Source organism: Perognathus longimembris, chromosome 20 (assembly GCF_023159225.1).
Source record: "Perognathus longimembris pacificus isolate PPM17 chromosome 20, ASM2315922v1, whole genome shotgun sequence".
NCBI lineage: Eukaryota > Metazoa > Chordata > Mammalia > Rodentia > Heteromyidae > Perognathus > Perognathus longimembris.
In genome coordinates this window covers 37,110,953-37,128,364 of record NC_063180.1, presented here as the reverse complement: position 1 = coordinate 37,128,364, position 17,412 = coordinate 37,110,953, and the positions used below count along the sequence as shown (strand labels likewise).

Below are 17,412 nucleotides of genomic sequence, written 5' to 3'. Positions count from 1 at the left end.
TCCTCTCCCCCGAGCGCGCGCGCGCGCGAGCCCCCAGTGTGTGGCAGCGGCGGCGGCGGCGGCGGCGAGGCTGAGGCTCTTGTTTACCAGCATTAACTCTGCTGAGCGGAAAAAAAAAGGGGGGGGGAAAAAACCCCCGAGGAGCGAGCGAGCGCACCGGGCGGACTGGAAGAGAGGCGAGGCGGCCCGAGGGACGCCACAGCGAGCCTGTCCCCCGCGCGCCCGCCCGCCCGCCCGCAGACCCCAGGCCCGCTCCCCGCACCCTCCCCTCCCGCGCCCTCCACGCCCCTCCCGCCCGCGCGAGGGGCGCCCCACGGCGCGCCGCGGCGTTGACCTTCAGCGAGCCGGAGCCCCGCGCGGGGAGCCCGGGCGGCGGCGGGCGGGGGCCGGCGCGGGGAGCCCGGGCGGCGCGGCGGGAGCGCCGAAGGCGGCGGGGCCGGGCCGCCGCTTTGTGTGCGCCCTGGCTCCGGGACGGAGCTCGTGGCGGCGGCGGCGGCGGCGCTGAGGGCGGAGGAGGCGGCGGCGGCGGCGGAGCCCGGAGGACGACGCGGAGGCGGCGGAGGCGCAGGGGCCGCCGCTCATTCATTTCCACCCCGCGTCGCTGCCCCTCGCCGGCCTCCCCCGCGACCTGCACTTCGGGGCGAGCTCGCCGACTGCGTCGCGCTCTCCAGCCGCGGAGGTTCGGGACCCGGCGGCTTCGCGCGGTCCCCGCCGACCCCAGCTCGAGTGGACTCCTCACCGCGACGGATTTAGGCTTCTTGCTCCCCCCACCCCACCCCTCTCTTTGCAGTTTGCCTCGGGGTTTGAAGATGGAGGCCGACGACACCGACAGCCCTTCCCGGAGCACCCTGACTTCCCAACTCCGCCGGGCCCCGGGCTGCTGCTGCCGGCGTTGAGGGGTACCCCCGCGCCCCCGCCCGCCCGCCCGCCCCGTCAGCGCTGCGCGCCGGGTTCCGGGCCCGCGCTGCCCCCCCCCCCCCCCTCGGCCAAGGATTGTTTGCATCGCTCTTGCTCTGGGAGCGAAGACTTGAGTTAGAGACTTTTTTTTTTCTTTTCTTTTCTTTTTCCCCCCTTTTCTTTTTCTTTTCTTTGGAAAGAGGGGAATTTCGTCCCAAATCAAAGGAATGAAGTCTGGCTCCGGAGGAGGGTCCCCGACCTCGCTGTGGGGGCTCCTGTTTCTCTCCGCCGCGCTCTCGCTCTGGCCGACGAGTGGAGAAAGTGAGTCCGCGCCCGCCGCCGCTGCGGGAACTTTTCCTCCGAGGGGCAGCGCCCTGTGGGCGAAATACGAGTTGCCATCGGCGCAGCTGTCTGGGCCCGTGAGCTGGGGAGTGGCGGGACGGGCGGGGCGCAACCCGGAGGGGCTCAACCTTTAGGCCCAGGGGAGGACGCGAGGGGACCCCGCGACCTCTGGGCAGGGCCTTGGGGAGGGGGGGGGCTTTCTCTTTCGGCGTCCCCAGTGCCCTGCCCTGAGGCCCGGTGGGTGGGCAGGGATCTCTATCCTGGCTTAACTGGCCACGCCAGGCACAGGGACCCGGTTGGAACGTTGGCCCTGGGTGTGTGTTTCTGGGGGGCACGATCCCAGCCCCCCCCCCATCCTCATCTCCTCTCGGGTGTGCCGGCCACCCCGCGCGGAGCGCAGACAGTGATGATGGTCCCCCTAGTTTGCGCACTGAGCCGCTGTTGGGACAGACGGGGAGGGGGTGTCGGGTGGTGGGGAGCGGGAGACGCCCGCCCCGTCGGGTGTAAGTTGTTCTTTAGGGGGAGGTGTCCCGCGGAGAGCCCCCCCCTCCCCCCGCAGCCTCGGGACACACGTTTCCAGACATCTCGGCGCGCGGCCTCCTCAAGCCTAACTCGCTCGGTGGTTCTCCATCACTTTAACCCGTCCAACGGCGGGTTACCTCTCTTAATTGCCCCTCGATGCCCCAGGGTGGGGAGACCGGTGAGGTCGAGGACCTTCATCAGATTGGCTTTTCCGGGGAGCGCAAACTAGGTCCCCAGTTCAGAGGGTTCTGGGACCTTCTCCCAGAATCTCCCTTCCCTAGTGAGGCGCCTCCGATCCTCCCCGAAGGTGTCGGTCCTTCCCGAAGGTATCGCGGGTGGTCAGGACAACGTCCGCTTGTGCAACCGCGGGGTCCACGTTCAGAGCCGAGGTGCGTCGTGCACGCACGTGCTCCGAGTGCGGGGTGTAGCCGCAGCCACCGCACGGCGCGTGGTCTTGGCGAGCGGTGTCGTGCGCTGCGGTTTGTGGAGCGCCGGGACCGGTGGCAGTGGAGGAAAGGGCTGTTGGGTTTTGCCATGCCCAGCCTTGGGCCGTGGTTTTGTTGTGGATAAGAGTTGTGTTGCCTTGCCAGCCCCGTCCTCCGTGTCCCGCACTTCCTTTGTACACAGTTAATAAGCGAGATGGCTCCATATATGCTATCACTTGCGATCTGATAGCTTTTGTTTGGGTAGTGTCGGGTAGGGAAAGCGCGGGGAAGTAGGGAGTGAGAACGGGCATGAGGAGGAAGGGGGGGGGTGTTGCTTTCCTTAAAAAAAAACTGGGGGTGGCACGCTGGTGATTTCGAGATGGTAGTGTAAGAATTGGAGCACGATTGCAAGTTCTAAGTGCAGTCGCCGAACTGAGTCTGGGAAAGGGAGGGCGAGCTGGGGAGAAATGTTTGCCGAGGCTGTGTATGCAGGTGGTGCCTATTAACTTGGGGGGGGGCGAGAATCTCAACTAAGCCTTGAGGAACCAAGGGGAAGAAACTGGAGGCAGGAACTGGAGAGGAGTGGGGGGGTGCTGTGCGGCCCCACCACGTTGTGGGTGTGTGTGTGTGGGGGTGGATGGGCAATTCAGAAAGGCTGTTTCTATAAACAAATCTTGCTTCAACGTCTTTGAAGAAACAAGTCCAGGATGGAGTTAAGAGCGGAGCTTTATGGAATTAGCCTGTTTACTGCACCGAGGGGGGAGGCCTCGGCTTGGGAGGACCTCCCCAAATCTGGGCTCTCCTGCTCTTTGTTTTCCAAACTTTGAGCACACGGGATTGGGCGAAAGGCTTCCGGGCTCTTTCTTATCCACTAAGGCATTTTAGGTTGTGGGTTTTTTTTGAGGGGGGGGGGAGGTGGTGGGGTGGTGGCTACTAGGAGGGTTTCTAGCTTTTCAAACCTAAACAGAAATTTAGAAGACAGCGAGAGCAGGTCTATATATCAGGGAATGCTGTTGAAGTATACAGTTTGGAAGCCCAAAGCCTTGCGCACCGACCCCCTCCCTCTAAGGTCTCCTTCATTTTGTAGTTGTTGTTTGGGACTTAATCCCATGGTACTTTCTTAAACACATAGATTGGAGGGAAAAGGTGTTTCAGTGTATGCTTTTAATCGCTCCAAGCCAAAGTGGTCGGAAGGATCACTTTTAAAATGGTTCCGTCCTTAAACCCCGAGGGAAACCCAGAAGGCACCCCCAAGTTCTGGCTATGAAGTGGGGCCGTCCTGACTCAGGGTCTGCCTTTCCCTCCATGCCTGCACTGAGAATTGAGGCATACACGATCAGTGTGGAAGGTGCGCTAGCCCACTTTACCCAGAAGAAAGGCACCAAGAGGGGCATTGGCTCCGAGGTTTATCTGGTGATGGAGACAGGACCGGTGGGTTCATTTGAAGGTATCTGGTTGGCATATTTATGTCTTTGTGGATCAGCCATTTCTCTTGGAGGGTGACTAGTGGGATGAGTTTGTTTTGTTTTGTGCTGGTCACAAGGCTTGAACTCAAGGCCTGGGCACTGTTGGAGTTTTTGTGCTCAAGGTTAGTGCTCTCCCACTTGAACCAGAGGTTCACTTCTGGCTTTTTTGTTGGTGAATTGGAACTTAGAGTCTCACAGTTTTCCTATCTGGGTTGGCTTCATAGAGTCTCACAGAGTTTTCCTCTCCGGGTTGGCTTTGAACTGTAATCCTCAGATCTGTCTCCTGAGCAGCTAGGATTACTACAGGCATGAGCCAACGGGGTGCCAGTCTAATTTTTTTTTAATATTATCTTTTACTTCGAAAAATGTAGTTTTGTGAAGCAAATGCAAGTGAGACACATTTGCTTTGTGTCCTGATAATGGGAACAGATCTTCCAAATGAGGGAGGTGTGGAAGCTATGAGTGACAGCCAGTTAATCCCATGGCTGTTTTCTTGCTTAAAAAATCCAAGTGCACTTTAATCGAAGGTGCCTAACTTCTAAAAAGGACTTAAGTCATCTTTCTGCCCCAGGCACAGCTACATCCTATTGTTAGGGAAACCTTAGGTATGTGAAATGTTAGTGCTTAAAGAAGTTAGGGTTTTATTACCTACCAGAAAGAGAACCCACAATAAGAACTTTTGAAGGAACCTAAATAGCAAATTATAGTTTAGGTTTTCTGGAGAGAAATAGCAAGTAAACAGTATTTTGTGGAGGGAATCAGGATTTCAAGTTTTTAAAAGGTGGAATGCTGGATGCGTCAAAAGGATTAGAAAAGTTCAACTCTTAAGAAATATGCTAAGATCAAAACAGTGGATTTGAAAAATTTATAAAACGATAAAGATTTTTAGGAGTCAGTTTTACAAAAGACCACAACTTGTATGATTCCGTTTATATGAAATGTCCAGAATAAGAGAGTCCATAGAGAAAGAAGGGAGCTAAGTGGGTGCCAGGCCCTGGGGGTGGGGGAGGGGAGGAATGAGGAGTGCCTGCTAATGGGTACAGGGTTTCTTTTTGGGGTGATGCAAATGTTCTAAAATTAGTTTGTGGAAATGCTTGCACAACTCTGAAGATACTAAAATATGAGTTTTATGGCATGTGAATTATATCTCAATAAACTCATTTAAAAATACATTAATGCCAGAAATTAGATTAAAATTGCCCAAGTCAAATTTTCCTGCAGGTTGGCATCTATTCTCCTATAAGAATTTATACATTAGAACAACAAATTGATAATTGTAGCCCGATCAGGCATAGGCAGAAAGTCTTGGTCAAAGATAGGCTGAGTTAAGAATTGAAAGGTTGGATTAAAAAACTGCTGGTGGAAGTCTGATTTTTAAACAGTAAATTGCTCAGCTGCCTCCGAGATGAGGTTGATGTTTTGTAGAACTTTTAGCAGCTGAGTCTAGATGGCTGTTTGTGTTTCCAGTTTCATTATGTATGTTTTCCAATACAGAAATAATGCAGTAGTTTAAAAGGATTACACCCTGTCCTTCTTTGATAGGTCATATTAACCACAGGTGATTGTAAGCCTATTTTTGATTTAATTAGTTGGTTAATTATTATGCCAGTTCTGGGTCTTGAACTCAGGGCCTAGGTGCTGTCCCTTAGCTTTTTCTGCTTAAGCCACAGCTCTGCTTCTGGCTTTTTGGTGATTAATTGGAGATGAGAGTTTCAGGGACTTTACTTTTTTGCCTGGTTTGACTTTGAACCATGATCTTCAGATCTCAGCCTCCCAGTAGCTAGGGCTATGGATGTTAGTCACTAGTTTTTGTTTATTTTTTCTTTCAAAATATTGTGCCTTTATCCACATTTACCTTGGAAAAGCCTTGGATGTAAACAGTTGTAAACAGTTGTTTACATTGTTTTTTTTTCCCTTCTTTGTCCAAGGCTCAGTTACAATGTTTCCTGATCTTATTGCTACAAGGTCTGTATCAACTGGGTCATTTCACTTATTGCCTTAGGGTTTTTTGTTTTTGTTTTTGTTTTCCCCTAAGGGGGCCTCCAAGGGCCCATTCAATTTCTTTTAAATCTAGTTTTATTTGTTTTCTTAAGAAGCAACTTAGTGAGTCTCACTTGCCTTTAGTGGGTACTGCCCTACTGTATGAACTTGACTTTGCAGGAAAGGAAGTTACTTGAAAATTCACTTTTTTTTAAGACAGCCTCAGATGGACAATTTTCACATACACTGGGTTGCATTTTAAAGGCCCTAGGTCTGATGTAAACCAGTGTTGCTCATTTGTGTAAATAAATGCTGGATTAAAAAAAAACACCTAATTTATACTTTCCCTTATGCTGAAATGTCACTCTAGGGCAGGCCAGACAGTATCTGCCCATTTTCACCACCCCACTGCCTTCTTTCTATCACTGGTCCTGACAATTGTGATTAAACGTGTATAGTGTTCAGCTGGGCTGGTGTGGTACACATCTGTACTCTCAGCACGCAGAAGGCTGAGGCTGGAGGATTAACAAGTTCAAGGCCAGCCTAGGCTGCTAGTGAGACTGCTTCAGACAAACAGACACACCACCAAGAACCAAAGGAGTTATACGTGTGTGTAAAAGAATGTTGCCTGGCATGTTTTAACTTACAAGAAAGGACCAGCATCAGAATTTGTCTCTCTTCTGCACATTTTCTAATCATCATTAGAGGATGTTCATATTTTCAGGGCCTTTTATAATTAAGAAGTAACTGGCTGTTATAAGAAGTATATGTCTGTGGGGAAAGACAGATGGAGGAGTCAAATCCAGAAAGATTTTCTTTTCTTCTTCTTTTTTTTTTTTTTAGTCAAAATCACACACGACTTGTTTTTCCTGTGGCTTGTGATTTTCTTTGATTTGTTTTCAAAACTTGTTTTAAAAGGAAGTGGTATTTATGCCTGCCGGCCAGCTTGTTTGAATTGTTTTTCTTAGCCCGTTTCTGACAGGTGCTATCTGAGGGCAAGAGACGAACTCTCTTCAGTTGTACTAGATCTAGAATAGTTGCACACATGCCAGGGATCTACTGTCTTGGTGTCTCTGAGAAGTTCTAAAGGGAGACCTTGGGACACATGAAAGACAATGCCCGCTATGCACCGTGCCCCAGGTGCCTTCTTGGCACTAGGTGAGCACAAGGAAGTTTTGTTAGTTCCTTGTGAAGATGTGATTTGGCTTTAACTCAGGTGGTGGTGTGTGTGTTATGTGTGTATGTACAGAAGTCCTGGTGTTTGCAGACATTAGGGGAACATCTGGTATTGGCAAATATTAAGACTTGAAGAAATGTACACACCCTGTCCTCTCTACCCCCCATGAATGGTGGGTTATAACATGGGTTGGTATAGGAAATGGTTTGTCGGTACTCAAGGGGTCTTCACAGCAACCTTAGGTGATCCCAGCAGACACCCGTTCCCTTGGCATGACCATATTGGTTCCTTTTGTTAAATTGCATTGGTTTAGAATAAAAATGTTATCTTTGATTATGAGGGACATTTAGGACTCTGGAAGACTAAACTGATGTCTATTTTCAATGCCATGCATGTTGTAAAGTTCCAGATAGAAGTTTGGAAGATTTCTCTCCTTCCTCCCCTTCCCTCCCCTCTTCTGCTAATTTTACTGTGCCATATTAAATCAACCAGCTTTAGAATCTCAAGGAAATAGTGCAATGGTATTTCTTTACTTGAATTATGGAATTGTTGACCTTTTTATTTCCCCTTATTTCCTTCTCTTCTCCTTCTTCTCCTTTGTTTCAGTCTTGGGACAGCCTGAGTACTGTCCCTGAGCACTTTTGCTCAAAGCTATTGTTTTACCACTTGAGACACACCTCCACTAATGTTTTGGTTTATTTTTTTTTTTTGGTTGTTAATTGGAATTAAGAGTGTGAACTTTCCTGCTAAGGCTGGCTTTGATGCTGATCCACTATGTCCAGCTTCTTCCCTTGTTTCTTAAATTCATTGTTACTTATTGGACTCAGCTCTTAAGTATAGAAATTCTTTGTATCTTTTTTTGTGTGTAGGTGTGTCTGTGGTGGGGCTTGAACTCTGGGCCTGGACACTACCATTTTAAGCCACAGTGTCATTTCCAGTGTTCTGGTGGTTAATTGGACATAAGAGGCTCATGGACTTTCCTGCCCAAGCTGGCTTTCAACCGTAATCCTCAGGTCTCAGCCTCCTGAGTAGCTAGGATTACAGGCTCAAGCCACCAGCACCTGGCTGAAATTCTTGATTTCTTACCATTAGTTTTTGAAGGTATAAATCAATCTGTAGGCATTTTTGCAATGTTTATTTAGAGAACTGAAGAAACTAGTAACCAAGGCTTATTATTTCTTTTTTTTTTCATGCCCTGGACTGTGAAAATTTGTGATCTTTTAGATTGCTGTTCAGATTTTTCTGGAAACCAATGGAAAGTACTCAAAGGAGTTTCTAGGATGAGAGCAGAGCACTGATTAAAAGAACATTCATTGTGTATTATTTTTTTTATTTGGTTTATGCCAGTGATGATTTCCTTTGTAAAGCTGTGGGGGAAGTGTTTGCAGAGCTTGCTGACTCTCCACCCATGTTGGCTAATTTTTTGTTTGTTTTGGTGCTGGTCCTGGGCTTGAACTCAGGATCTGAGTATCATCCCTGAACCTTTTTGCTCAAGGATGGCGCTCTACCACTTGAGCCACAGCTCCACTTCTGGTTCTTTTTTGATGATTTCATTGGACTTAAGAGTCTAACAGACTTTTCCTGCCTGGGCTGGCTTTGAACTGTGATCCTCAGACCTCAGTCTCCTGAGTGGCTAGGATTACAGGTGTGGGCCACCAGTGCCTAACTGGCTGATGGGCTTAAAGCTCCTGGTTTCTTATTTTGAGCAGCTGGGTAGCAGCTGCTGAAGAAAAATGGCTGCAGTAATAGAGGTCGCTATCTTAAGTTGCTCACACTGTAGTAGTCTAGAGAGTATTTTCTTTTAAACTATTTATTTATTAATATATTTTGGATTTATGTACGACTAGGTTTTATGTCATTCATGCCAGCCTCAAACTTAAGGTCCGTTTCCATTAGCTTCATAGTGCTGAATTTACAGGTATGTGCCACTATACTGGGAGAGAATTTATGTTTTAGATATTTTAGAAAGTAGCCTTTTAAAGTTGCAGGAGGTTTTTGGTAGTGAGGGGGAGGAGTTTGAAAGTTTATACTTTCATCCCCTTACTCTTCTATCCCTCCCCACTCTGCCTTAGTAACAGAGGCTAGTAGCTTAGCAAGAGTCACATAATAAAAACGCCATTTGCTGAAGACTGGGTATCTCTACACATTCGTCTACGTTTGGCCAGTTTGAAATATATTGGAGCAAGGGGTTTGTATACTTTTATTGGGTCAGTTTCTTTTCTTTTTTGTTTGTTTTTTTTTTTTTTGTTTTAGCATGGCACTAGCTAGCTTTAAACTGGCTTTGAAATTATTTTCCAGCTTTAAAAGTAGACTGCTTTAAAGGCTACTTTTTAAATTTATCGTCTTGAAGTAGTTACCCAGAGGAGTTTCAATTCCACATGTCACTTTGAGTACAATGCACTTTGATCAGTCTTACCTCTCCCATCATTCTTCCGTCTCTGCAAACTCTTTCTAGTTCCATCTTTGCGTATTTACATCGAATATTATGCAATGAATACCAGGAAGCTGAAACGTGTGGTGGTAATGGGGGAAGGGAGAGGAGGGGAGAGGAAAGGAGAGAGGAAGGGTGGGCAGATGTAGTTAGCACTATTCGACATGGAACAACGAATATATTTGACAGCTGTAAAATATAAATACTTTCCACAGTAGAACTTTAAAACTTTTCCCAAGATAATGTCCTCTTTGTTAAGATATAGTCAATGGAATGTCTGTAAAAATTGGTTGTTGGGAATACTTTCTGTTTAATGAGACATTACCAGTTTTCATCAGGTGAATTTTTATTCAGACATAGAAAGAGTTTGTGGTTGTGCCAGGTACTGGTGGTTTATGTCTGTAATCCTAGCTACTCAGGGGGCTGAGAGCTGAGGATCTCAGTTCAAAGTCAGCCCAGGCAGAAAAGTCTGTGAGACTCTTATTTCCAATTAACCAGCAAAAAGCCAGAAATGGAGCTATGGCACAAGTGGTAGAATATTAGCCTTGAGTGGAAAAATTAACCCTGAATTAAAGCCCCAGTTCCAGCACTTGCACACACAGACAGACATGCATAAATTGACTCCAAGTTTCATCTCTGAGTGATGACTTCCTGGAGAAATAGAAGCATCTAGAGCAATTCAAGATGACAAGCTATGGGCCAGTCACCTGTGTGCATTTGCAGAGAATTCTCAGTGATTTGCTTTTGACCATGTTAGAGTGTACACTCTTCATTTATGCCCAAGTGATTCTGTATCATCTTGTGTTCTTGCTCTCCCAGAATCCTCTAGGAGGCCTCATTGCAGTGGGGCAGTGCACACAGGCTTACAGGTGTAAAGGGTCACTTGGGTGGGAGAACTGCCCCTTGGATACCTTTAGTTCTGTCTGACCCCATAGGTAATAGGCGTATGGCATCTGACCAGCATGGTATAATTTAACCACCAGAAGTATTTTTTGGTGGGGGGAGGGGTGTTGGATATTACCATCTCCATTTTCTTTTTAATATGTACTTCATGTAGCTCTTCAACACCCAGGGTTGGCTCTGCCTGGTCTTTCAGTTAAATTTCAGGTGAGCAGCCCGGCCTGGCCTTGTCTGGAGAGACCAGTTAATTGGATGCTTCCTCTCCCTCTCACTGAGTCACTTGAAATCGTTTGGGTTTGCCCCTCTTTTCTGGCTCCACCCCCGTCCAGTCTAGACCTGCCTGTCAACTCCTAAATACAGAGGACAGGCTCTGTGGGTCCCTGAACTGACTCCCCAGCCTCCTGTGCCATCCCTTTGGCTTTGATGGACTTCCCAGCCCCCAGTGGTCCAAGAAGGAAGCCCAGGGTCCATGCATCCAACTCAAGGTCCCTTCCAGGTCAGGCTGTCGTTGGTCTCCTTGAGGTGTGGCTGTAGGTGTCCCTTGGGGATTCCCAGACCTGCTTGATGATAAGTGAGCCATGCTATTTATTTATTCGTGTCTCCTGAATGATTTGCGTGTGTGTGCTGATATGCCAGTACTGGGGCTTGAACTCAGGGTCTAGCACTCTCATTTAGCTTTTTCTCTTACACTTGTGTTTTACCACTTGAGTTACAGCTGCACTGCCTACTTTGTGATTTTAAAAAAAGTTGATCTGAGATGCCATCCTTTAATGGCTGCTTCAGATGAAGCTTTTTCAGTTTCCTTGACTTACGTAGATCTGACATTCCCATACACCTTTTGAGTTTACAAGTACCTCTGTGCTATTTTGTTCCCTGAATCTCCTTATTTTACAAGGAGGAGCCAGTGGTTGAATCTTAATTCTTCAGTAGCTAAGATCTACTTTTTTGGGCAGCGGGGGGAGAGGGTCCACCATGGGGCTTGAACTCAGGTCCTGGGTGCTGTCCCTGAGCTCTTTCACTCAAGGCTAGCGCTCTACCACTTTGAGCCACAATGCCAATTCTGGTTTTCTGATGATTAATTGGAGATGAGTCTCATGGACTTTCCTGTCTGGGCTGGCTTTGTACTGTGATCCTTAGATCTCAGCCTTCTGAGTAGCTAGGATTACAGGCAGGAGCCACCAGTGTCTGACAGTAGCTAAGATCTTAGGTAAATTATTTAATTTTCTTGTGCCTAGGGCTCCTCATCTATGAAGTTAATTTCACTAGAGTGTATTGCTTACCTTTATTCCCAAGGTTAAATGAATTTATACCATGTTAAAGACTTAGCACAGAGCCTGGCACCTAGGAACTCCCTGAAATTTAGCCGCTATTGTTTTATAGAAGTAGCAATCCTTGGACAGAGATGTTCTGTGTATAATGCCAGAAATATAGTACACACTTGATTTTTTTACGAATCTTGCATATAGTAAGTGTTCAATAAACAGGCGATCTATAATATAACTTCCTTTTACTAAGATGCTTATACAATAGAGTGTGTGTGTGTGTGTGTGAGACCTTTTTTTTTTTTTTCAGGGAACAGTAGCCAGCCCCTGTAAGTCACTTCACATTTCAGAAGTCTATTACATTTTCTCCTTAATCCTTCCTTTTGTCAATTTCTACCAGGTTAAAGTGTATACTCTGCCTTACCAATGCATAGGCGCCATCTAGTGGCCAGATGGTCAACCCAGCCTCTTGACAGTTACAAGGTCTTGAGGATGACAGTAGCTAGCCATTCCCAGAGTTTCCTAGGTTCTGCTTTGCACTGCTTCTTGCTCTCTCCTTTCAGAGGGACAGCATGCATGTGTGTGCTTCCTCAAGCGCTTCCAGCATTCAGATCCTGGACACAGGCAGAGAGAGCAGCAAGTTTGGGCTGGAACTGGTGGAATGGCTATAAACAGAAGTTTCTCCTGTTATTTTCTTGGTAAGGCCAATGAAGTTGTGCCTTGTATTCTGTGAATGTAGCCAGGTCTCAAGTGTCTCTTGGCCACTTAGGTTCCCTCTTCTCGCCCCAGTGTCATTTTGGGCACAGGTCAAGCAAGGCCTTTGATGGTCTCAACGTGGGGCTAGGTAGCTAAAGCCTGCTTCTGCTCTTGCCGCTGGCTGAAGAAAGTTTGTCTGGGATGATTTTACGGTGTCTGAATTTCCTTAACACCAAAGAAATTATTGTGAAAGGCTCGGTGCTCTTGAGATTTCTTAGGCGGGGTAGTCCTTATAGAGAATGTAAACATCATCATTTGAATCTGGTATGTTAATTTCAAGTGGGGCTGGTAGAAAGCATCTTAAAAAATTTCCCTGTGAATTTCAATCCCATGGAGGATATGAACTTGACATGGTGGAGCAGAGCCCCTGCATCTGCCTCTGGGGAAGTTGAGTTTGCGGTCTCCCTCTCAGGTGCTGGAGGTCTGCTAGGAAGGGAGGCACAGACCTCAGTCTCCATCTCTAATTGGGAATATTAACCACTCTAGCAGGTTTGTTGGGGGGTTGACCCAAATCTCTTAGATGGTTAGTGGGAATGGTGTACAGGAAGCATCCATGAATGCTTTTGTCTTTTTCCAAGCACCGTGCTGGTAGCTTTGGTAGTCTGTTCCAGGGCTCCAGTTTTCCTACTACCCTCCTCCTCCAGTATCTATCTGCTTTGCCATCTGCTGTGATAGTCTGAACCCTGGAAGGCTGAGTGGTAACTCAGCCTTTGGAACCATGGACCAGGTTGTATCTCTAAGGTAACTAGCCTGCCTCTGGCTTTCAGTTAGTTTTCCCTACCTGTTTAGGAAGTCAAAAAAGGAAGCCTAGCTTTCTTTGTCAACACCGAATGGCCTCAGAAACCTCAGCTCCTTGGGGAACATTTGTTTTTCTACCCCAAGAAGTCTCCTGCCTAAGTTGGTCAAAGACAAGTTGAGCATCCCTAGTCTGAAACCTGAAAGGCTCCAGAAGTTACCACTGGAGTCTCATGCCCGTGTCTTAGCACTCAGAACTTTTTCAGAGGTAGAGAACATTTCACAGGCTCGGATTGGGGGTGCCCACCCAGTCTGTGCATATGTTCCTGAATCAAAAGATCTGTGAAGTTAGAATGTTTCTGGTCTGTCTCAGATACTGGTGAACATAACTAGCAGTGCACAGAGCAGGGTCTGACTAGGAGTTCCCAGGAGTGTGTGGGTTTTAGGGGGAAGTTTTAGGAGAGATGTGTTGAGTTTTAGCTCAGGAAGCTTTAGTGATCTGACTTAAGAGTGCTCCCAGTGTGTGGGCTCTCAAGGTTTGGAGGGAGGTGAGCGACCACATGGGGCAGCTTGCTGGGTGGAGGGGAGGGCCTCAGAAGGAAGTAACTTGTGGTCGGGCCGGGGGTTGGGGGGGGGAACTAGAGAGTGGATAAAAGTGAACTTTTCCAGGTGCCAGTGATTCACGCCTGTAATCCTACCTACTCAGAAGGCTGAGATGTGAGGATCAAAGTTCCAACGCATTCCAACACAGGTCGGCAGGGCATCTAGAGACTCTTATCTCCAATTAACCACCAAAAAGCCATAAGTAGAGCTGTAGTTCAAGTGTTAGAGCACTAGTTTTGAGTACACAAGATTGAGGACAGTGCCTAGGCCCTGAGTTCAAGCTCCAGGACTAGTTTGTGTGTGCACGTGCACATGTGCACACACACACACACACACACACACACACACTGAACTTTGGCCCCATTGGAGTATGTGGTGATTTGAGCAAGGAGTCCTCCATGAAGGGTGCTCTGGTCCTTTGGTGGCCTCAGGAGATGCCAACTTTTGAGTCCTGGTCTGGGCTTTGCTATTGGTACTTTTTAACTTGCACTGGTTTATGTTTTTAAATGGATGGGACACATTGTAATTCTTAGCTAGGAGTGACTGCAGGTCCTTGGCCAAGGATTAGTGCTGCTCACTGCCTGCTCTGTACAGTAACCTTTAAAACACACACACACACACACACACACACACACACACACACACACACACACACACACACACACACACACACACACACACACACACACACACAGAGCGCAATGAGGAGCCTGCAGGAGAGGGGACTGCCGTTTTGGTCTGGGAGCATTTTTGATTGGTTTTCTGAAACTCCAATCATTTTTCATCTGTGTTTTGAACTTTACAAAATAGATATAGGCTCTGCCTTATCGTACCTTGCCCTTTTCCTTCCTAATTTTGCCTCGTGGTTGGGGATACCCTTTTGAGTTTAGAGCCCAGAACTAGTGACTTAGAAAACTGCAGATAAACTCTGCCCTAGGTTATTTACCTGCTCTGTTCACTTTCTTCATTTGGAAACTGGGAGAGAATAATGGTGCCCGTTTCAGGGTTGTGACCTGGCCTTCCTGAGTGATGGAATGTGGACCCATCCTCCTCCCTCACTCCCTCCTTCCAGTTGTTTTTCCTTCTGATTTCGATCTTCCCTGTGGAGCCTACGTGGAAGCCTCCTTCTCCCTGGGGAGATGGGTTCTTTGGATTACAAGTGCCCTCTTAAGATGACGGAACTGTCCAGCATGAGGGGCCCAAATGACGGAAATGAATCATTGATGCATTGTGTGAGAATTGGGGTCACTAGGCTTCTGGGAAAGAGCCCAGTCAAGGGCATGGGGAGTCGGGTGGTACTTATGCTCCCAGGCCAAATTTAGGACAGGGAATCTGATGAGCAGCAATCTGTGTGTCCAGACAACAAATTAGAGTAGACTGGGGAAAATTAAGGCTCAGTGGCCCTTGAAAGTCAAGTACTGCCTGGAGGGATGAGGGATCCTCCCCTCCTCTCCCAACATACACCTGGGGCTCTGGGGTAGCCAGAGGAGAAGGCCTCAGTAGGTTTGGGAAGCCAGCCTGTCCCCTGTCTGTGGCCTGGTGAATAAATGCTTGTGGAAAGCTTTCCTGGGGGTGGTGGAAGGGACATGGAGCAGGGTCCTCCTTCCTTCTCCATTTCTGGGATCAGCAAAGGCTCCCTGCTTCCCAGGAGTAGCATGGGAGCTTAGCTCTGCCTAAGCAGCTTGGTGGGTGGGTCTGGATGGCCCATCACCCATGGTGGTGTTTCCAAGGTAAAATAACGGTTCGAGCCCAGACTGTTTATACTCAACCAACTTAACAAATTGCAGCAATACTGCTGTTTTATTTTTATTTTTATTTTTAATCAAATACCTGTTACTTTGGCAGAGGAGAAAGTTAATTCCTTTGGCTTGAAAAGGATGATGACTATCACAAGCTTTGGTGAAATATAGATCATACCCCACTAACGGATGACACTTTGTACTCATTAGCTGTGACTTACCAAAAAGTAGACAATAACAAGTGTGCAACCATAGTCTGGGATGCAGAGAAACTGGAACCCTATGTATTATTGCTGAGAATACAAGTGGTGCAGACACTGAAGAACATAACCAGAGGTTCCTGAAAAATTAAGTAGAGTTGTTAGGTAATCTACTTCCAGTGCATACCCCAAAAAGATCAAAGTCAGCATTAGTTGTAAACTATTATTTACATGCCCATATTCATTCCAGTGTGATTTGTCTACCCCAAAGGCGGAAGGACACCAACTATCCATCAGTGGAGGAGTGAAGAAACAAATATGACTCATCACCTGATGGAATAGTATTCAACCTTTAAAAGGAAGGGCATTCTTTGGGTCTGCTCCAGAGTGAAGACGTTCCCTCTGCTAAGTAAGATGGCAGTCACGAAATGTGATTTCACTTACATAAATTCATAGAGAGAGGAGGGGCCACAGATGTGGGGGGGAATGGGGACTTGTTTAGGAGTACAGAATTTCAAGTGGAGACCATGAAATCTGGAGATGGGATGGCAGTGAAAGATACTCAATGCCATAGAACTATGCATTTAAAACACTGGTTAAAAGATTAGACTCAGGGACAGCACCCAGGCCCAGAGTTAAAACCCCATGGCCAACCAAAAAAAAAAAAAATTAGGCTATCATATGGCCTAGTGGTAGAGTGCTTGCCTCATATACATGAAACTGGGTTCAGTTCCTCAGCACCACATCTATAGAAAAAGCCAGAAGTGGCGCTGTGGCTCAAGTGGCAGAGTGCTAGCCTTGAGCAAAAAGAAGCCAGGGTCAGTGCTCAGGCCCTGAGTTCAAGCCCCCCAGGACTGGCAAAAAAAAAAAAAAAAGAGAAAAATGACTAAACGGTAGTTGTCTGTGTTGCACCATAATGTTTAAAGCCAGCTCTACCTCTTGATTCACCTTTGAGTACAGGCCATGAGGGTTGTCAAGGAAGACAGTCTGGAAGAGTGGTCGTTCCCCACAGAGGCCACCCCTGAGGGACAGGTGCCACTCTGGGGAGTCATGAGCGCTGTGACATGGAGGTGTGAGTGTAGTTTTGAGCTGGGACCCCAGTGGGGTGTGCGGTTCATTTGGGTTTCATTCCGAGACAGAACTACCGACATCATTTTCCTCTCGTCACATTCTTGATGCTGTGGTCATCACCAACAAGACTTATTGCTAATCAGCCATGTGATGTGTAATTGCCTGTTCATTTTCTCACTTTTCCAGGAGAGAGATTTTTTTTTAGATACTTGCTTTCCTCCCTGATGATTACTGGAAGTTCTTTTTTTACTTGTTTTGACAGCTCAATTAAAAAAAAAATGTTCAGGGACTCCCCCATCACACAGGGCTTTCTGAAAGGAAGAGATGGACCAGTGTGCCAGGGCAGTCCTGGGGGCAGGGAGGGAGGAGATGGGAGTCATTGAGATCACAGGACACATGGCGCTCGGTGGAGGCCGAGGTTACAGAGAGCACCCTGTGCACTCTGTAGGTGGAAATTTTATTCTCGTTTAACGAGGCGCTGGGGCCCAGGCCTGGACCTGCCAGATTCCAGACAAGACTATAAGGTAACCAAGCTTGTCTGGCTACGAGAGAAACTTTCTCCACCCCTGCCTGGCCACAACTCCTCTTGATCTAGGGACTCATAGGGAGAAGCCAGCTACTGATCATTGTTTATGAGTTACCGAGAAGCAAAACAGAGTGAGCTCTTCCCAGACCCCTAGGACTATGTTTTTGGTTTGTTTGCACAGTTTGTGGGATATGTCATGTGATCAGGAGAGGATATCTGTCCTTTTTCCTGTGTTGGTGATGCACTTTATTTATTTATTTATTTATTTATTTGGTGCTGGTCCTGTCTCTTGAACTAAGGTCCTGGGTGCTGTCCTTGAGCTTTTTGTCAAGGACAGCACTCTACCACTTAAGATCTACTTCTGGCTTTTTGGTGGTTAA

At 47.5% G+C, this 17,412-nt stretch overlaps 1 protein-coding gene across 2 annotated transcripts in view; it reads left to right on the top strand.

Moving 5' to 3' along the window:
- The first annotated feature begins 1,099 nt into the window (after window positions 1–1,099).
- Window positions 1,100–17,412, top strand: part of Igf1r (insulin like growth factor 1 receptor) — a 224,827-nt gene continuing 208,514 nt past the window's right edge. For both annotated transcript variants that reach the window (XM_048369547.1, XM_048369548.1), the window contains exon 1: window positions 1,100–1,218. In XM_048369547.1, the coding sequence (XP_048225504.1) occupies window positions 1,125–1,218 (94 nt within the window). In that variant the 5' untranslated portion in view covers window positions 1,100–1,124. The remainder of the gene's footprint in view (window positions 1,219–17,412) is intronic.